Source organism: Saccopteryx bilineata, chromosome 7 (assembly GCF_036850765.1).
Source record: "Saccopteryx bilineata isolate mSacBil1 chromosome 7, mSacBil1_pri_phased_curated, whole genome shotgun sequence".
Lineage (NCBI taxonomy): Eukaryota > Metazoa > Chordata > Mammalia > Chiroptera > Emballonuridae > Saccopteryx > Saccopteryx bilineata.
In genome coordinates, this window is record NC_089496.1 from 65538891 (window position 1) to 65559486 (window position 20596).

Consider the following 20596-nt stretch of genomic DNA (forward strand, 5'->3'; position numbering starts at 1 on the left):
TACGCCTTTAAGTCTCCCATTTTAAGTTTGGCAACCTGGGGACAACAGCCCAGCCATCTTTAGTTTCAACTTGGACACTCAGACACAAGACACACATGCCAAGTTAAGTGACAGTTCTGAGCTCGTTCACAGCCACTCAGGGGCACACTCACTAGTGAGTGAGCAACCTGCCTCCCCACCCCCACCCCGGCCAGTCACACTTTAACAATCATTCTGAGAGAGAGAGAGAGAGAGAGAGAGAGAGAGAGAGAGAGATATATATATATAAAAAGCGGAGGAAAAACTATAATAAAAAGAGGGCTTTAATTAAATGAAATTGCCACTCTGGGATCAGAGCTTCATGCCTGTCAGCGTGCTCTCAAAATAAACATTTCAAAACCAGGCCTCGGTGGTGTCGCTTTCTCACAGGCAAAGCACACTGGGTAATCCCCAAGCATCTTGACAGCTACATAATGTTCAAACTGTTTCACGGGTGAATGGCGGCAGTTGCGTGAAAGAAAATATTAATGTCTGGAATTAATAGAGAAAGGGACAGGGCTTACAAAGCCAAACAAGGGAAGAGGGTGTCAAGTTAGTACGGCATTAATTGTTAGGGGAAAGTTTGAGGATGGGGGAGGGGAGGGGGAGAAGGAGGGGGAGCACAGTGTGGTTTTTTTTCTCTCTCTCTCTCTCTGCGCCTAAGTGTCTGGCTCTCACTGTCAGGGATGTGACATCTCAACTAGGCAGGTTCTGAAAAGGGTTCCGCCAGTCAGAAACGCGACTCCCAGATGATACAAATGATGAGCTGACACCTGAATGGGTGGACTTTAACCTTGTTCACCCGGGCACTTCGTATAAACAATGAGGCTCTTTTCAACAAAGAGGAGGGTGGTTTGGGGGGGGGGGGGGGAGGAGAGGAAGCTAGGAGGCCGGTGACAGGTGACAGTGCCTCCAGGCTGCAGGGCTGCCACACTGATTCTGCCATGTGGACCCCATGGAGGGACGCAGCCCCAAACTGAGGATACCCAGTCCTTCGACTTCAGTGGCCTGAGTGGCCTGCGCCGTCCCAAGTTCACCGTGCGTGCTCAGACAGACTTAAGAGCCATTGACCAGTCGTCCAACAATGCTGTGCCGATGTGCCCTCCCGACAGCATGTGCAGCAGCCCTCGTTCCCGCTCCTGCTCAACGACACCACGGCTGGTCAGGTCTCCCTGGACGCCGTCCGTCCGTACCTGTCAGGCCTGCTGGCATCACTCACGTGCCACACACGTGTACAGGTGACAGCGCATGGCTCGGTGCCCAGCACCATGTGGAGGATGACAAGGGGAAATGAATCCTAGGCTCTGCTCTTTGCAGCTGGTGGGCAGCAGACAGACCGTAAGTGCAATGCAAGAGGTAAGTGTCAAAACAGAACTGAGCTTGGGCGTTACGCTAGTTCACAGTCGGGGAGATTTGTCTAGTGGGGGTATCCGTGGGAGCTGAAATATGGGTGAAGCCAAACCCGCAGAGAAGGACTGAGGTTGTCTGAGCACATGGTTAGACAGGGAAAGGTGAGGAGGAGACAGAGACCAAGTGACAGAATTTGCACAGTGCTAGGCAAGCATTTTAACTTATCCAGAGATTAAGGGGGGGAAATGCAAGAAGCAAATGATGTTTAAAAGGCAGATTTGAATCAGAGACCAAAGTGCCCTAAAAAAAAAGAAAAGAAAAGAAAAGAAAAAACAGTTGACTGTTTGTTCTGCAAGAGATTTGGGTGGTATTGCTTTTTCTGTCCTCTTTCATTTTAATATTTGAACAAAATGTCAGACACACACGCAACTCTGAAAGGCATGAAAGTCTCTCCCCTCTTAACCGTTCCTTAGCCGCATTCCAGTCATGTACTGGTTTCTTGGGTGTTTGACAGAAAAAAAAACCAAAAATTGTTTTTTAACTCGAACATAACCATACTATACACACTGGACTGCTTGCTTTCATTTCCACAATTAAAGTACCTTAATTGCTCAGATCAGCAGTACGGACTCACCAGTTTGGGGGTTTTATGAAACAACTGCGTAAGTTGTCATGATGTTGCTGTGTCCTAATTTCTGTAGCTAGTCACCAAATAATGGACATTTCTACTACTTCCCTTTTTTGTTTTCTAGGACAAACGATAGTACAATAAGCACTCTTGTATGACTATCTTAGGGTTCGTTACATGGTTACATTTAAAAGAAATTTTTGACATCGAAACTGCTGGGCAAATTAATACATGCCTTTTCTCACTCCGACATGGTCAAATCCTTCTTCCAAAATCTATCAAATGTATTCTCCACCAACAGTATATATTTTTTAATTTGTTTCTCTGCATGCTCATGAACATTGAGTGTATAAACTTTTCTTTAAACCAGTAACAGGTGAAAAGTGGTATTTTTCTCCCATCTTTCTCTATTTTTAACATTTGAGTAAATCCCAGTTTAGTGATCCACATTTCTATTTCTTTGTCAGGGAAATTCATGATGATATCCTTTGCCCCTTTCTCTACGGGTTCCTGGTTTATCATGTGCTTACAGGTTTCAATGGGCCCTTAATTATGGAAATCAGTCATCAGCTATAGATCTTGTAATAATTTCTTCAAGCCTATGTTATTTCTTGCTGTGAGCACCTTTCGTTTTTGTTTACCAAATTTCAAATTGATGCCTCTGTAGTTTAACTTTCAGCTTAGAAGAAATGTTCTCACTGTAATATTTGAAATTAGTTCAAGTATGTTTTCTCCACAGATTTTGTAGGGTTTTTATGTTTCGTTTTGGTTTTTTTTGTTGTTTTTTTTACATTTTAGCCTTTGGTCCATCTGGAATTATTTTAGCATGAGAAGGGAAGGAAATTTGGGTTTTCTTACGAGCAGGGGAGGAAAATGATCAGAGCCAAGCCTGAGAAATATAAATCTGGCAGCAGCTTATAACTTCGAAGGCAGAGCAACCTGGAGTTTGCAGGCTAAAGCAGGAGAACTTGGAAGCTGAGATAACCCAGTGCTACAGCACTAAGGACTTGGAAAAAAGCTGCCCCCAAGCTCCCTGAACCATAAGAGAAAAATCCAGAGTTTCACAAGCATGATCCATGGATCACTCATCTCGCAAGATGCTCTACAGACTAAAAGGGTTATGTCACCCAAACCACTCTGAAAAGATATTTACCATATTTCCCCACGTATAAGACGCTCCCATGTATAAGATGCACCTTAATTTGGGGGCCCAAAACTTGAAAAAAAAATGTATTACATAAAGTTATTGAACTCAAGTTTTATTCATAAAATTCATACAACTCCTCATCACTGTCAAAACTCCCATCCATTAGTTTGTCTTCATCTGTCTGAGGGCAAATCACGGTCTTCAACAATGAGCGTAAAAACAAGCACAAAAAAGCAGGAAATGAAAGTAAAAAAAACACACGACAACCATTATATAAGACACACCCAGTATTTAGACCCCAAAATTTTCCAAAATTGTGCGTCTTAGACATGGGGAAATACAGTACTATTTCTCACTCAGAAGTTCACATGATAGAGTAAAATATTAAAACTCTGCCAGGAATGGCATTAAAGACTGACAATAACTACCAAAAAACAAACAACAACAACAAAAAAAAGACAACAGCTGAATACTTTCCTACTCTGTATGTCATAAAATGATTTTTTCCCTTCTTTTCCAAGTGAGAAGAGGGGAGATAGAGAGACATACTCCTGCATCAACCTGGCAACCCCCATCTTGGACCAGTGCTCACAACCAAGCTATTTTTAGCACCTGGGGCAGAGGTTCCACGGAGCCATCCTCAGCTCCCAGGGCCAGTGCACTTGAACCAATCGAGCTACTGGCTGCAAGAGGAGAAGAAAAAGAGAAAGGAAGAGAGAGAGAGAGACAGAAGAGGGAGAGGGGTGGAGAAGCAGATGGTTGCTTCTCCTGTGTGTCCTGACCGGGAATTTTACCCAGGACTTCCACATGCCAAGTCAGTGCTCTTCCACTGAGCCAACCAGCCAGGGCCATAAAACGATTTTAATATAGAAAACATTCTACATGGAGCACCTATAAAAATAATTCTGAACTCCTGATTTCCCATGGAAATCTCTGGAAGGTAAAATTTATGTCCAGATGTACCTAGTATGTGCATGGTAGATGTATTATAAATAGATGATCAAGGAATGAACTTCAACTTAAGATGGGCATGGTGAATTTAAACCCCAGACCTTCCTTTCAGTGACTGCATCATCTTGGGTAACTTAATGTCCTTATGCCCTTCTGTCATCACCCTGTAAGATGGAAAACACCAACTTCAAAAGATTATGTTGAGAACTGAGCGAACCAATCTACGTCAGTGAGAGCAGGCTCCAGCCATTTACTGAGAAAGTCCCATGGTAAGTGCTACTACACTGCTCCCCAAAATGAGGGATCAGGGAACATGCAGATACTCCAGTACTTTCAGCCTTTTGTACGGTGCATTTTCACCAATGAAATACAAGTTGGTTTTACATCTCATTTGCATAATTGAACAACTTCCTTTTGACTTGTTTGCTTTTCTGATGTTCTTGTTTAATAAAAAAATCAAATGATAATCACTTGATAATTATTTTTGAAATATTCCCTAATTTTGGTGAGCAGTATATTTTTAGCATTGCTATTCAATTAAGTTAAAAAGGACAAATGGCCTGACGCGGCGGTGGCGCAGTGGATAAAGCGTCAGACTGGGATGCAGAGGACCCAGGTTCGAAAACTGGATGGAGGTCGTCAGCTTGAGCGCGGGTTCATCTGGTTTAAGCAAAGCTCACCAGCTTGGACCCAAGGTCACTGGCTTGATCAAGGGGTCAATCGGTCTGCTGTAGTCCCCTGGTCAAGGCACATGTGAGAAAGCAATCAATGAACAACTAAGGTGCCGCAACAAAGAATTGATGCTTCTCATCTCTCTCCCTTCCTGTCTGTCTCTCTCTCTCTGTCACAAATAAAAAAGGAGAAGTGTATTAAATATTCTAATTAAATATTCATTTACTTTATTTTGGCTAAGATAACACACACTGATAATTTGTCTCTCTAATGTCCCTCTCTTGCCCTCTCTAGAGGTATGAAATCTGTATCACCCTCTCTCTGTAAGTTGAAAATCCTTTATCTTATACACTTCTTAGAAGGAACCCACATGGCTGGGGGAGATTTCCATAAAATCTCTGAGCAGTTCCTGAAGGAAAGGGAGGTAGAAAAACTAAAACTCACTAGGTATTCCTATATTCCTAACTGCTGGCTACCAGCCTCCTCCAATCTGATGGCTTCTTCACTGAGGGTTTCAGAATGCTTTGCAGGCAAATCTGATGAAAATTACAGGCAGCTCAGTGAGAAGGACACCTGACACCTCACACCTGTCATCAGGAGAGTCATCGAGAACTGTACTATTTCACGATTTTGCTCTCCGCCCGGCACTTTATTTACCATCGTGAGAGGCCATTAGCACATCAAGAATGTTGTGAGGGGAAATGGCCTGTAAGCGACAGGGCAAGTGGTAAACAGAACCGACAGTATCGCCTTGACTGGCCCGAGAACTGTTTTAATATGCAAATAAAAGAAATCTGCAGTGAAGCTCTAATGACAAATAACTGCTCTTTGCTTTTCGTAATATAACAACTCATAGCAATGTTAAAAAAAAAAAGTAGAAAGTCAAGATGTACTGAAAAAGAAAAACAGCCTGACCGGGCGGTGGCGCGGCGGACAGAGTGTTGACCTGGGACACTGAGGACCTAGGTTTGAAACCCTGAGGTCACCGGCTCGACAGCTTGAGCATGGGGTTGGCTGGCTTGAAGCCTAAGGTAACTGGCTCAGCTGTAGACCCCAGGTCAAGGCACATAGGAGGGAGCAATCAGTGAACAACTAAGGTGCTGCAACTCTGAGTTGATGCTTCTCATCTCTCTCCTTTCCTTTCTGTCTGTCCCCCCACTCCCCCTGAAAAAAAAAAAAGAAAATTACTATCATCTACACATTTAATATGTTGATATCTACTTATTAGACTTTTTACACACACACATACACCATGCACACACTTTTCACAAAAAGGAATCAGCTTTCATATTGTATTTTTCCTGCTTTCTTCAGTCGGTAATACATAAGCTTCCTTGCATACACATAAAATATATTTCTGCAAAAAATTAATGGCCATATATGTACATATATGAAAAGTTACTATATAATCATTTTTCAAAAAATTCGCGTTCCTAATCTGAACTAAAAACCCATGACACCGACTGCAAAAACAGTGTTTTCAGGCAAAATCGACTCATTTGCTACCAGCGAAGCTCTTTTGGCAAGTTAAAAATTGTAACCATACAGTCTCTCCCAAAGAAAGGTCGGTGGCGGCTAGAAAAGTTCTCTAATTAAATGCATTTCTCAGAGTAGCTGTTGGTCCATGAAAGGAAATTATCTCCATATTTTTATACTAAGTTCCCATTCCGTAATATCTGAGAACCCTTGTCAGAACAGCGAGAGGGTTCAGATTCGAGTCAACAATTATCTGCCAAGTCTTCCGGGAAACTGACCTACATGTAGAGGAACTCACCCTGCATAATAAACAGTATTCAGAAACATATGAAAGGCATAAATTTGACTTTTTTTTTCTTATACACATACATTTAGAATCTGCTCTATCTATACACATACTTTTGAGTCTTTTTTTTTCTTTTTGGCCAGGAAACAAACTAAACCTGAGCTGTTTTCAGAGGGACCCATGAGTTCAGACTTTCTTGGAGGCTGGCCGAAATGAAGGAGCCAGCCCTCTTCCCAGCAGCAGAGCAAGCGCAGGTGTGTGGGCAGCCACGGCCGCCCTCCCGCAGAGAACGCAGCGAGCTCCGGGTCGTGGAGGCCAGGCGCTCACTGCATTCTTAAGTGGGCACTCCGGAAATTGAGAGGGAATCTGTGCTTGGTCACGTGAAAAAGAAGAAACAACATTTTTCTTGGAGAGCTAAATCTGTATGACTGAAGAGCGGGTGCGAGTCTAGCAGAATTCCACTGGCACAGAAAGAAGGGGCCACGCCCCCACCCAGGCTCTCCCAGCCCCGCCCCCAGCGGGTGGCAGCCCCGTTTCCAGGAGAAGACTGCTCCTCCGTGACTGTCTACGGCCTCGCCCTCCATTTTGCCGCAGAGCACATTCCGGTGGAATTATTCCAGAGTTTTCTTCCGGGATACAACTGACTTCCTCCGCCAAGGCGGCCCACCACACATGGAACCCCGAAGGCACCTTGAACAAGTCCTGCCCACCGGCGGACCCTGTTATGGAATAGACCCATGCACTTGACCAAAACCCAACCTCTGAAGAGGTTGTCCTGGGACATTCTTGGCCTGCTGACAGTGGGATCGGTGACCTGAAATGACCGATTTTACCAAGTGTTGACTAGGTATACAGCTTTACTAAAGCTTGCTCCATTACTTACAAGGTTGTGTAAGGTAAAGAATAAATAGGACATGAGAAAGCTAGGGAAAGGAGGGTCCCCCTGGACCTTCAGATCCTGTCCCTGCACTGGCTAATCCCTGACCGTCCTTCAGGACCCCCAGCCCAGGTGTCCCCTCCCCCCCCCCCCCGCCCTCAGCCCCCTGCCCGCCCGTGTCCCCAAACATCTCCTCTCCGCCTCTCCTCGGTCACTCCCCGTCTGGGCTCCACAGCCTAGGCTATGACACCCCATCTCTTCTGCTCCCCCTTATTTTTAAGTCTGAGACAAATTAAATACTATTTAAGATGCTTTTTATCCTTTGTCTTCATAACCAATTAACTAATATGACTCAGAGACCTTCAAAGCTATTTTTAAAAGTTCTCATCCAATAACTTTCTTTTTTATTTTATTTTTTTATTTTTCTGAAGTGAGAAGCAGGGAGGCAGAGAGACAGACTCCCACATGCACCCGAGCAGGATCCACCCAGCATGCCCACCAGGGGGCGATGCTCTGCTCATCTGGGGCGATGCTCTGTTGCAACGGGAGCCATTCTAGCACCTGAGGTAGAGGCCATGGAGCCATCTTCAGTGCCCGAGCCAACTTTGCTCCAATGGAGCCTCGGCTGCGGGAGGGGAAGAGAGAGACAGAGAGGAAGGAGAGGGGGAAGGGTGGAGAAGCAGATGGCGCTTCTCCTGTGTGCCGTGGCCAGGAATCAAACCTGGGACATCCACATGCTGGGCCGAGGCTCTACCACTGAGCCAACCAGCCAGGGCAATAACTTTCTTAATTAAAAAAAACTATAACCTATAAAAAGAGGAAATAAAAACATTGTCAGTATATTGGTGAAGTCAGTAAATTCAGCAACTAGCACATCTGGTGAACAGATCATTGATCAAACTGGTTTGGGGGGAAGTGGTCATTAAGAGAAGATGCCTGTACCCCTACTCTTTTTTTAATGTTTATTTACTGATTTTAGTGAGAGAGGAAGAGAAAGAAAGAGAGAGAGAGAGAGAGAGAGAGAGAGAGAGAGAGATATGGAAACACCAATATGTTCCCATATGTCCCTGACCAGAGATTGAACCGGGAACCTCAGCACTTCGGGATGATGCTCTAACCCAGAGGCAATCAACCTTTTTATACCTACCGCCCACTTCTGTATCTCTGTTAGTAGTAAAATTTTCTAACCACCCACCAGTTCCACAGTAATGGTGATTTATAAAGTAAGGAAGTAACTTCACTTTACAAAATTTATAAAGCAGAGTTATAGCAAATTAAAGCATATAATAATTACCAAGTACTTTATGTCAGATTTTCGCTAAGTTTGACAGAATAAATCTTTATAAAACAACTTACTATAGTTAAATCTATCTTTTTATTTATACTTTGGTTGCTCCACTACCACCCACCATGAAAGCTGGAATGCCCCCTGTGGGCGGTAGGAACCAGGTTGACTACCACTAGGGGGCGGTAGGGACCAAGTTGACCACCACTAGGGGGCGGTAGGGACCAGGTTGACTACCACTAGGAGGCGGTAGGGACCAGGTTGACCACCACTAGGGGGTGGTAGGGGCCAGGTTGACCACCACTAGGGGGCGGTAGGGACCAGGTTGACCACCACTAGGGGGCGGTAGGGACCAGGTTGACCAGCACTGCTCTAAGCAAACATGCCATCAGGCCAGGGCTCACCCTTACTCTTGAACAAGCAATCACATGTACACAGGGGTGTGAAATTCGGCTTAGAGACATCCTGCACGGCTATCCCTGGAACATCAAAACAGAAGGACCCAGGGAAAGTTAGAAGGTATAACAGCCTAGAAAAATGGAGGGAAGATGCAGCAATATAAAGAAATTAGAAAGGGCTAAGGGGGGAAAGGAAGTAAGATAACTGTAAGCCAGATAGTTGATAAATGTCACACTTGGCCTCAAGTTCAGCATGTTGTGAATGTTTCAGGTTATAACGGCACAACAGAACTTACTGCCCAATGCTGTCGCTACAATCAAAATTAAGCCACATGCAGATCATGGCCACATGGAAATGCATGGACTCTCCTCTGTGTATTCGCCCACTGTGTAAGCTACGCACACCCCCTGAAGCAGAACACACCCTGTGGACATCACACACAGTGAAACCAAGTAAGCTGAAAGAGCTTTGGAACACAGCATGACCCTGTATTGGTACAGAAACGAACAACAGTCAAAACCACCCATTACAGAGAAATCTGTTCACCCAAGAGGAAGACACACTTAATCCAATTCAAGTCAGTAGTCTTGGGTTGGGTGAAGGGCTATTGTAAGGTATTTTTCACCACCGAGAAGGAAGGAAGAAGGCTAGAGCCACGAAGTGTGGAATAGTAAAAGGCTTTATTGAAGTACAGTGCTGGCCTCGAGGTAAGATGTAAGGTCGGTGGATAATGGGGGATGGTCATGTGGGGAACCCAGACCCGCGAACTTTGGCTAGGACCGCCCACAACCAAGCATGCCAAAAAAAGCTTCACAGGAACCTTTTGGAAAAAAGCGACCATCTACCAGCCAGTGGGATTTCACCACATCATGTTAGCTTGACTTCCCTAGAGGGACCCCTTTAAATATCTCCCCAGTGGTTTAATCCTTGCAACTTCCCTGGCCTCCATCTTACCTCGGGGCCAGGGAACCTTGTGTGGGGGGGGGGGGAGATGCGTGCTCTGTACTCAATAAAACCTTTTATTATTCCACACTTGGTGGCTCCGAGCCTTCTTCCTTCCTTCTCGGTGGGGGAAAAATACCTTACAGCTATTTGCTTCACAGAATGGACACAGAAAACAGGCCGTTTTGCTCAGGGTACTTCCTAGGAATTGGGCTATGTCCCTCTGCAGAAAAAGATAACTGACTCTATAATGCAAAGGAGCTTCAAGCCCTTCTAATCCACCCACGAGGACACACAGTCCCAAAGCGACACCCAACCACAAACCCCCAGGGGAAAAAGCTCAGTTGTAGGAACACATTAAAGACTATTAGGACAAATATGGCCACAGGAAACAGTGGGAAGGGAATAAACAGAAGCAGGTCTCAGATACCAGCTCCCCTCGCTTGCTGTGGGGCCTGGGCAGGTTCTCAAAGCTCAAGGAGCAGAGGGAAACCAACCACCACCTGCGTTTCAGGACAAATGTCTGCATCTTTGAAAGCTTCCAGTTTGCTCCTGAATGACAGTCTTCCTGATAACTTAGGCCAGGTGTTTGTGCGGCTCCCTCACAGCGAACGGTGATCTCGCGCCATCTGGTGTTCTGAGAGGGTACTTCAATGGGGAGTAAAGCCCCGGTTTTTGCAAAATAAAAAGCACTGGTGGTGGGCGAGCTCTCGCTACAATAAAACTGCAGTGCAGTGTTGGCACGAGAAAAAAAACAGCACATCCATTGCCATCAATCAGAAATCCAAGAAGCAGGCCCTAATACGAGTTGCATTTTAACACACGACTGAAAAGTGGCAGTCAAATCATTAGGGAAAGGAAAGCATAGTCCCGGTTAATTAAATAGCCATTTGGCAAGAAGGACAACTAAGTTCCTCCCCTGGGGGCCGGAAATCAAAATAAACTTGAGCGGATCAAAGAGATAAATGGAAATACGGACAGAAAAGGGAACACATACAGGTTAATGCACATCTCTCTCAAGACAGAAAAGGCCTTTCTGGGCATGAAAACCAAAGGAGACACGCTCTAGGGAAGGATTGTAAGAGTTAAAAAAAGTTTTTGCAGCAAAAACTTCATAAACAAAAGTGTTGTATATTACTGTCATTCACCCCTGCCCCACACACGTCCCAGCAAGCCCCGCAAGCACACACACCAGGTTAACCCTCACCACTACTGCCGGACGGTATCTGAGCTGGTCAGACCCGGCTGGTCTGAGTCCAGAGTCTGTCACCCTTCCCCTCTGCCCAGGGCTCCCCGACACTTCACCATCCTGGCACAAAAGCAGCGATCGCATGTGTCGGGCACAGCAGGATAAACAGGAGAGACTGCTGGCGGGCGGGTCCAGGCTCCACAGAGCTACCCTGAACCCCTCAGGGAACCCCGCTCATAACACACGTGCTGGGGAGCTGTACGGCTCTCCTCCACACACAGCAGAGTCCTAGAAACAGCCGGTCTGCCCCTCACTGACAGCTGTGTGAACGGGAAAGCAGCACTAGGATAATAGTAAGTCCGAAAAGCTCAGCGGGGCCGCAGGGCAGGTCAGAATACCTCAGTGACGAAAGTAAACACACAGGATGGTGCGAGCAGCAATTCCTGACTTGGCAGGCCACAGTGGGAAGTCTGGTCCCGCGCCTGGAGCAAGGGTCAACCCTTACCTTCAGGGAGCCCCGTCCGCTGCTCTGATGCATCTAGGATAAGACACCCTTTGACATGTCACGACCGACCAGGACACAAGATCGCAGAACCTTTTGTTGTCATCCTGTTCCCCAAATACCACCTCTGTGTGCTACATAAATGCTCGTTATTAACTGTTCTGTATCCACCAAAGTAAAAGAAGTTTGTGTCTCTCCATTCTGTTCCTTTGCATAATCTTTTTTAAAAAAATGTTTTTATTGATTGGTTTCAGAGAGAAAGGAAAGGAGAGAGAGAGACAGAAAGATCCATCTGTTTCTGTACGTGCCCTGACACGGACCAAACCAGCAACCTTGCATACTGGGACGATGTTCTAACCACCGGAGCTCTGTGGCCTGGGCTGTCATCTGCACCAATCTTGGGTCTCTCCACCCTTTGCTTTCTCCCACCTCCTAACCCACCACCAGTGGATTTCACACACAACCCTTCCGTCTTCTCCTCTGATTCTACCTGCGTAAGAGAAACCACAAAACTGCCATTCTTTGGACCATTTTTTCTTTCAATCCATTGAGATTTTGCTTCCCAGCATGACCTCAAAATTCTGTCTCAGATAAACTCTTGTAAAACTTCTCTGAAAATTTAGACATCCTTTCGTCAATAGCTGCAAGGGAGAAACTATGTTTCTCTCTAGGTCTAAGACAAAAGTATCGTCTCTTTTTAAAGAAGAAATGCATAATCATATAGAAATTACAATCATAAACATCAGCCTATTCAATAGCAGAAGGAAAGCAGGTCTGAAATCAGAGGTGCCTGACATTATGGTAGATGTTTCACTCTAGTGGGGAGATTCTTAAATTTTCTGTCTAAACTATTCTTTCCAAATAGGAAAACTACTTCTTCCTATAAATGTATTCTTCCTGTAATATGTTCTGAAAACAAAGGTCAACTATATACCTGCGCTAGGAAACAAGAGGAAGGACAGTTTTTCTAGAAGTACAGGTCCTGAATTTTCATCCTCTAAAATTCATATCAAAAACAAGAACCATCAACCCTCAACCTTCCAGCCTCCAGCCCAGGTGATGTTTATGGCCCTTAGTGATTTCACATTGACCTCCTTCCAAGAACGTCTTTCCCTTTTGCAATACTGCCATTTTGCCACCAGAGGGCAGCAGCAAAATAGTTTTCCACTGATCCTCAGCGAGACAGGGCTGTAACTAACATCAACTCTCTGGTGGACAGAAGAGACCAAACATGAGGGATAAAAAACAGCCTGGCAGGAAAAAAAGTATTAGCAACACAGAACTAACAGATGCAAATTCTGAAAATTATCAAAGGATTGCAAGCATTTAGAAGAAAAAAAAAAAACCCCTCAACTGAAACCTGAGTAAAGGCTACAGAGAGAAATGGACAGGAATGACCATGGTCATCGTCAAAATTCATCATTCATGAAGGACAAATTAAACATGGGAGTCGACACCTGACCCACGAGACTGTCAAAAACTAGCAGGAGGCCCTGGCCGGTTGGCTCAGTGGTAGAGCGTCGGCCTGGCGTGCAGAAGTCCCGGGCTCGATTACTGGCCAGGGCACACAGGAGAGGTGCCCATCTGCTTCTCCACCCCTCCCCCTCTCCTTCCTCTCTGTCTCTCTCTTCCCCTCCCGCAGCCAAGGTTCCATTGGAGCAAAGATGGCCTGGGTGCTGGGGATGGCTCCTTGGCCTCTGCCCCAGGCGCTAGAGTGGCTCTGGTCGCGGCAGAGCAACGCCCCGGAGGGGCAGAGCATCGCCCCCTGGTGGGCAGAGCTTGGCCCCTGGTGGGCGTGCCGGGTGGATCCTGGTCGGGAGCATGCGGGAGTCTGTCTGACTGTCTCTCCCCGTTTTCAGCTTCAGAAAAATACAAAAAAAAAAAAAAAAAAAAAAAAACTAGCAGGAGTCATACAACAAGCAGGTAATCAATGGGAACAAGGCAGAGAACACACGCAGACAGGTAGGAAAGGGCGTAGTGCACATCTGGGGAGGGAGACGTCTGCCAGTGTCTCTTAGGTTTAAAAATAAATATTCCACTGGATCCTACAGTTATATTTTTAGATGCCATCCTAGCTGCTAACAGCAGCTACCTTTCATTGAGTGCCAGAGGCCAGGCATTGATTTTATTCTTTTTATATATAAGTTACGATCTCTAATCCTCCCGATGGCCAAGAGGGTAGGTCAGTATTACTGTCCTTGTTTTACAGATGAGAAACCAAAGTCACAGAGAAGTCAAGGTGCATTGCCTGAATCACACAGCAGTGAATGGAGAAGAGAAGGCAAGATGTGAGCCCGGGCCATCGGCTGCCACCATCTGTTCTTAAACACGTTATTTTTATCCCAGGGGCATTCTTAGCTGTGAATGGAATCACACAGCGGATGGCTGGAACAGAACCATGTATACTGCTGAGAAAGTAGGGTAAAAGCCCTCTGTCCTCAGGGGAGGCACGGCTAAGTAGCACGCCACACTGTAGGGCGTTACGTACCATGCAAAAGGAAGCAGACACAGTTGCAATGGCGAAGCATGGTCAGCCTTGAGTACATGTTGTAATGTGAAAACAAAAACTCACTGCAGGATCACTCTGCATCAGAAAGAATGTGTGTGAATTCACAGAAACACGTGGGAAAAGGTGAACAAATCGATTGTGGACAGATGATGCATGTTATCCAGAGGGAGGGTAGTCCAGTGGGATTTCAGGGTGGGAAGCATGAGGGTGGGTTCAGAGGGCATTTCCATCCATGCATACGTTGGATGACTTTTTTTTTTTTTGTAAGTGATAGGACGGGAGATAGCAAGGCAGACTCCCACATGTGCCCAGACCAGGATCAATCCCATCTGGGGCTGATGCTCGAGTACCGAGCTATTTTTAGTACCTGGGGTTGACACTCAGACCAACCAAGCTATCCTTAGTGCCTGGGGCCAATGCTCAAAGCAATCGAGCCATGGCTGCAGGAGAGGAAGAGGAAGAGAAAGGGGAGACACAGGGGTGGAGAAGCAGATGGTCGCTTCTCCTGCATGCCCTGACCAGGGATCGAACCTGGGATATCCATATGCCAGGCCAACACTCTACCCACTGAGTGAACTGGCCAAGGCCTGAAGTTACAATAAGAATTATTCACATCTTTATCAGAGATAATTAAAGCAGGAATAAGAGAACATTTTCTTGAGCACTTGCTATATGCTGAGCACAAATTTATTACCGTGATCTTATTCATTCAGAACAACTGTATGTGGTGATGATTAGCATTATTATTACTATGTACTAATTGAATAACAGTAAGGGAAAATAAAACTTAGTATGTTTAAATAATTTGTTGCAAACACCTTGATTTCTGGAGACTCAGATTTGGGGTCCAGTCTGTTGCAAACCAGGCTGAGAGAGCAGAGGTTAGCGAACCACACTGTGACAAGGCAGAGAGAGAAATGTGTGCAGGCTACAGAGAGCGGAGCAGGCGGCCAGGCCTTACCACAGCGATCTCGGATGACCAGGTTCCGGCCTTCCTTCAGGTGGATGGTGAGGAGGTAGGCGAAGGGGCGGGGGAGGTTGCTCAGGCCGTCGCTGGCTTCCCCAGGGGTCTGCACAGATGGAGAGGTCAAGTCAGCTGTCTCTCCCCACCCCAGGAGAGAATGTCACAAATGCGTCTAAACTTAAAGGAGGGAAAAAAATAGCCAATTTTCCAGTGTGACTCCCGCTCACGTTGATAACTGGGTCACACTGCTTGGCTAAATGTCCCTTCTACATCTCCCCAGTGGGGTTCTATCAGAATTCAGAGGCCACCAGGATCATACTGCCACGATATGAGCTATCCAAGAAGAAGCAGGGCACGCCAACATCTGGGTTACCCTTAACACCTCTCACGGAGGGCAGGATTCCTTCCTCACTCACTCACTCACGGTGCAGCCCCGGCCACGGAAAAGGTCAGGAAGTGCAGCCGTGGGCCCAGTTCCCACAGACACATGTCCACGCTTCCCAACTCAGATATAAAATGTCTCCCTCTTCTCCCTACTCCCCAGCAGGCCCCGTCCACTCAGGTACGCCTCCCCCACGCGTATGAAAAACATCTGGTGGGCAGCCCACGGAGCCTGCGCGTCCATCTGCCACAGGGCCCTCGTCTGTGCCCACACTGGACACGCTTTGCCTCTGTCTGTGCCCCTCCCCCCACAGCCTCTCACATAGTTTTCTTTCATTCCCTGGCCCCCACTACGGTGTCTCTCACATTCACCCTCAGTCTCCCCTCCCCCCAACATGGTCCACGTCCCCCGCTTCCGGAAGGCAGCAACCCCGACCGGCCGTGAGGTCTAACCCACGTCAGTTTCTGAGTATTTATTAAACGAATCCAATGAAAAGTTTTAAGCTTGGGCCCTGGCCGGTTGGCTCAGTGGTAGAGCGTCGGCTTGGCATGCAGGAGTCCTGGGTTTGATCCCCGGCCAGGGCACACAGGAGAGGCGCCCATCTGCTTCTCCACCCCTCCCCCTCTCCTTCCTCTCTGTCTCTCTCTTCCCCTCCCGCAGCCAAGGCTCCATTGGAGCAAAGATGGCCCGGGCGCTGGGGATGGCTCCGGGGCCTCTGCCCCAGGCGCTAGAGTGGCTCTGGTCGCGGCAGAGCATCGCCCCCTGGTGGGCATGCCGGGTGGATCCCGGTCGGGCGCATGCGGGAGTCTGACTGTCTCTCTCCGTTTCCAGCTTCAGAAAAATACAAAAAAAAAAAGAGAAAGAAAAAAGAAAAGTTTTAAGCTTGAGTTTTACGCTCATTCAAACGTTTGCCACAGCAAACAGAAGAGACGGGCAAAATCATGTATCGCTCGTCTGTGTGACAGTCAGTCAAGTTCACCGATCCTGCAGCTAAGTCCCCCCCTTGATTGCCTTCTAGTGAACGGTTTCCCCACCTATGTTCCAAAGCACTTCAAAAGGGCTCTGTCCCCTGGGCAGTCTCATGCCCTGTCACAGCTTTCTTTGTGTTTTTAGAAGAATCTGTCCCAGTTGCTTGCAAAGTACTAGACGCTGAATGAATCTTTTCCAGCTATAATTTGCAAGGCACGGTTGTGCGTTCCTGAGAAGTAAACGAGGCCACAGGAAATACAGACCCAAACCCGTCCTGAGAAGCAGTACTTCAAGTGCCGTCATTAGTGTTTATTCATTTTAAAGAACGGTTACTCACGGGCTGTTCTTCAAAATGTTGGGGTATCATAGACACATTAAGGTTGACGCTGCCACACAGCTTCTGTCAATAAAAAGAAAGAAAAAAAATAAATCACCCTCCTTTGAAAAAGCAAAGGCAGATCAACCTGCCGACAAGGGAATCCTACATCAGGTCTCTCTCCCTTAGGAAATCTGTCACTTGCATGCTCAGTGTCAGGTGTGCGGGCTGTCTTCCCGCCTGTGTGGCCAGTCCGGGCAGTTCGAGGTTGACTCAGTGGGGCCCACCTGGCTGTGGCCTCTGTCACCTTAGTCACTGATCACGGCACAGATAAGGCTGCCTCTGCCTTCCTGCTGGGCCACTTGCCCATCCCTCGTTCTTCAAATCCTAGCAGGAGCCACCGGGCCATCCTGCCCAAGTCCCTCCCAGGGTGACCTGGCCTGGCCCCCAGCAATCAACAGGAGACAGCAGCTCAGATACACAGAAAACCACGCTTGTCAATTAATTACACAGAAAACATTTCGAAACGGGAGCTGAAAGGCCTTCCTCACACCGGACCTTCAGGGGTCTGGCACCGGCACAATCACCACCCCAAATGTAGAAAAGGCACACTCTGAACAGGTGACCTCCGAATGGGAGGTGTCTGTCCGTTTCCTAATATAAACATTCCCAGAGGCTCAGGAAGTGAACCACGGGGGGGGGGGGGCGAGCTTGCAGGAGTCAGGAGTTAGCACGGGACCCAGGAGACAAGACGTGGCCACCGGCTCGATTCAATTACGCAGGTGCAGGGTCCAGAGGCGTCCGGGGAGTTGGGGAAGGTTCCTGGGCTGGACATTGAGAGAGCTGCCCACCCAGACGGGCAGGGTAGAGGGGAAGTGAGCAAACAGCCTCCCAGCCAGCCAAACCCATTCTGGTCTCTCTCATTAGCCCAGGGCTGATTTCTTGTCTGAAAGACAAGAGATTTCTCCCTCCAGAGAAGGCTGGGGAACTCCAAAGAGACAGGCAAACAGAGACAGGAAGCGGCCGGCAGACGGCTTAGAGCAGGGGGAGTCGACCTTTTTATACCTACCGCCCACTTCTGTATCTCTGTGAGTAGTAAAATTTTCTAACTGCCCACCGGTTCCACAGTCATGGTGATTTATAAAGTAGGGAAGTCACTTTATAAACTTTATAAGGCAGAGTGACAGCAAGTTAAAGCATATAATAATAATTACTTACCAAATACTTTATGTCAGATTTTCACTAAGTTTGGCAGAATAAATCTTTATAAAACAACTTACTATAGTTAAATCTACCTTTTTATTTCTACTTTGGTTGCTCCGCTACCGCCCACCATGAAAGCTGGAGCGCCCACTAGTGGGCGGTAGGGACCAGGTTGACTACCAGTAGGGGGCAGTAGGGACCAGGTTGACTACCAGTAGGGGGCGGTAGGGACCAGGTTGACTATCACTAGGGGGCGGTAGGGACCAGGTTGACTACCACTAGCTTAGATGGTCATGAACCACTGCAGGTAGAAGTGGGGACCAGAGGCACTGTGGTCATAGGTCCTTCCCGAACCTGGCGACCACCAAGGAGGTCCTGGCACAATGTGGAGACCCTGCCTAGATCGCAGGTAGAGCTTCGGAAGGCAAGAGAGGTGGCGGTAGGGCCTCCGCTAAACACCCAACCTTGGTTCCTAGCACCTCCTATCTGTGTTATATGTAAGCAGACACCCAGGTGAGTGGGACAGCACTGTCTGAAAACCCCTCTATGACGACACTCAGATCCTTATTCAACTCTCCAATACCAAAGAGTTTTCATGCCCTTGACACTCACCTCATGCTACTATGTCCTGGAGGCTTAGCGATGCCGCTCCTGCCAATTTTCTTTTTTCTTTTTAATTAAATGAGAGCAGAGGAGGCAGAGAGACAGACTCTCGCATGCACCCTGACCAGGATCCACCCAGCAAGCCTTCTATGAGGTGATGCTCTGCCCATCTAAGGCATTGCTTCGTTGCTCAGCAACTGAGCTATTTTTAGCACCCGAGGCCTTGGAGCCATCCTCAGCACCTGGGGCCAACTCACTGAAGCCAATCGAGACATGGCTGCAGGACAGGAAGAGAGGAAAAGAGAAGAGGGGAGATGGAGGGGTAAAGAAGCAGATGTTTGCTTCTCGTGTGCCCTGAGCGGAAATCAAAGCCGGGACATTCACATGCCGTCCGACACTCTACCACTGAGCCAACCGGCCAGGGCCCCGATTTTCAAATTCAAAAAAGTCCAACTGTGCCCCCACATGCAGAGCCAATAATAACCAGTGCTGTCTCATCTTCTGAAGCCTGAACATCCCCATGGGGGTCTCCAGTCTCATTAAATAAATCAATGCTTGATTTAACTGATCCCCATAGAAGGCAATTTCACAGAACTACTAGTGCTGTGATCACAATTTCTATTTAAGGTGCACAGGTATTCACAAAGGATCATGGTACACAGGTAACTTCTGTCAAATAGAGTGGATATGCTTTAAAAAAAAAACAAAAAAAATCCAAAACCATCACACCTTTCAAACTGGCCCACCATCTACATTCTCCCAAGTTAGCCTCACCGTACCCAATGATAATGTTAATTAAGTGGCAGAGTTAATCCACGTTAACCGCCTTCCCTCTTACGCTATCAGAAATGAACGCGGAGCTTCTATTCAAATGTGCCATAAGTCTTCCACTTACAACAACATGGAAATTAAATGTGAAGAATGACATTAATTCAACATTATGGCTGGTTTTACTCACAGAAAAGTCACAGAACTTAAAGTTATGGTTCCCACAGCCACCGTAACTGTCACACACCATATATACACGCCAAGGAACGGAAGTGGTCACCATAAAGAAGAACAAAAACGCTATCCAGGCACAGGAGGGCTGGCTTACAGCTGCTGGGGGACACATAACTTTGACTACTCCCCAACACTCTACGGAGATCCTGAGGCTGCACGCACAAAGTAAAAGTAACGTGATTTCCAGCTTCCTTATGAACCCAGTCATTACATCGGCGAGTTTTCGTTACAGAAAGGGGCAATTAATATTCCTCTCATCGGGAGCCCCTGGTATCCCACTAACATTAGAAGTTTCTCTTAATGTTCTCCATAAGCATAATCAAGCACTATGGGAATTTTTTATTAATTTTTTCTTGAAATAAAAACAAAAAAACCACACACACGCACAGTAAAATTGGTTTTTCTTTTCCATGTGTGTACAGCACTGTGACTTTTAACACATATATATTTATATAACCACCCCCACAATTGTGATACCAACCAGTTCTATCAACACAAAAGAACTCCTCCATGCTATTCCACAGTGGTCAGTCCTCCAACCCCAACCCATGGCAACCAGTGACCTGTCATCAACAGAACACTGTCATCTTTTTTCAGAATATCACAGTCATATAGTGTACAAATTTTTGACTCTGGAAACTGACTTGGCACAATGACCATGAAATCCACCCAAGGTGTCTTCTGTAAAAACAGCTCATTCTTTTTCATTGCGGAGTAGTATTCCATCATAGGTGTCCACCACCGCTTATTCATTAAGCATTGGTTATAATCATTTCAAACAAATTGTTTCCAAGGACATACTCAAAGGAAAACAAATCATTTTCAGTTATCAGCAATGCTAAAAAGTCTTGCTATGGCAAACTAATTGTATTCAGATAGATAGATAGCATTAACATCTTGGTGTGAAAATTAGGGTGAGTTTAGTC

General features: G+C 46.7%; 1 protein-coding gene across 2 annotated transcripts in view; it reads right to left on the reverse strand.

Moving 5' to 3' along the window:
- The window catches only part of MCTP2 (multiple C2 and transmembrane domain containing 2), a 187758-nt gene that overhangs the window by 125826 nt on the left and 41336 nt on the right, over positions 1-20596 (reverse strand). For both annotated transcript variants that reach the window (XM_066239372.1, XM_066239371.1), the window contains exons 3-4: positions 16884-16946; positions 15193-15301 (exon numbers count right to left, since the gene is read on the reverse strand). In XM_066239372.1, the coding sequence (XP_066095469.1) occupies positions 15193-15301; positions 16884-16946 (172 nt within the window). The remainder of the gene's footprint in view (positions 1-15192; positions 15302-16883; positions 16947-20596) is intronic.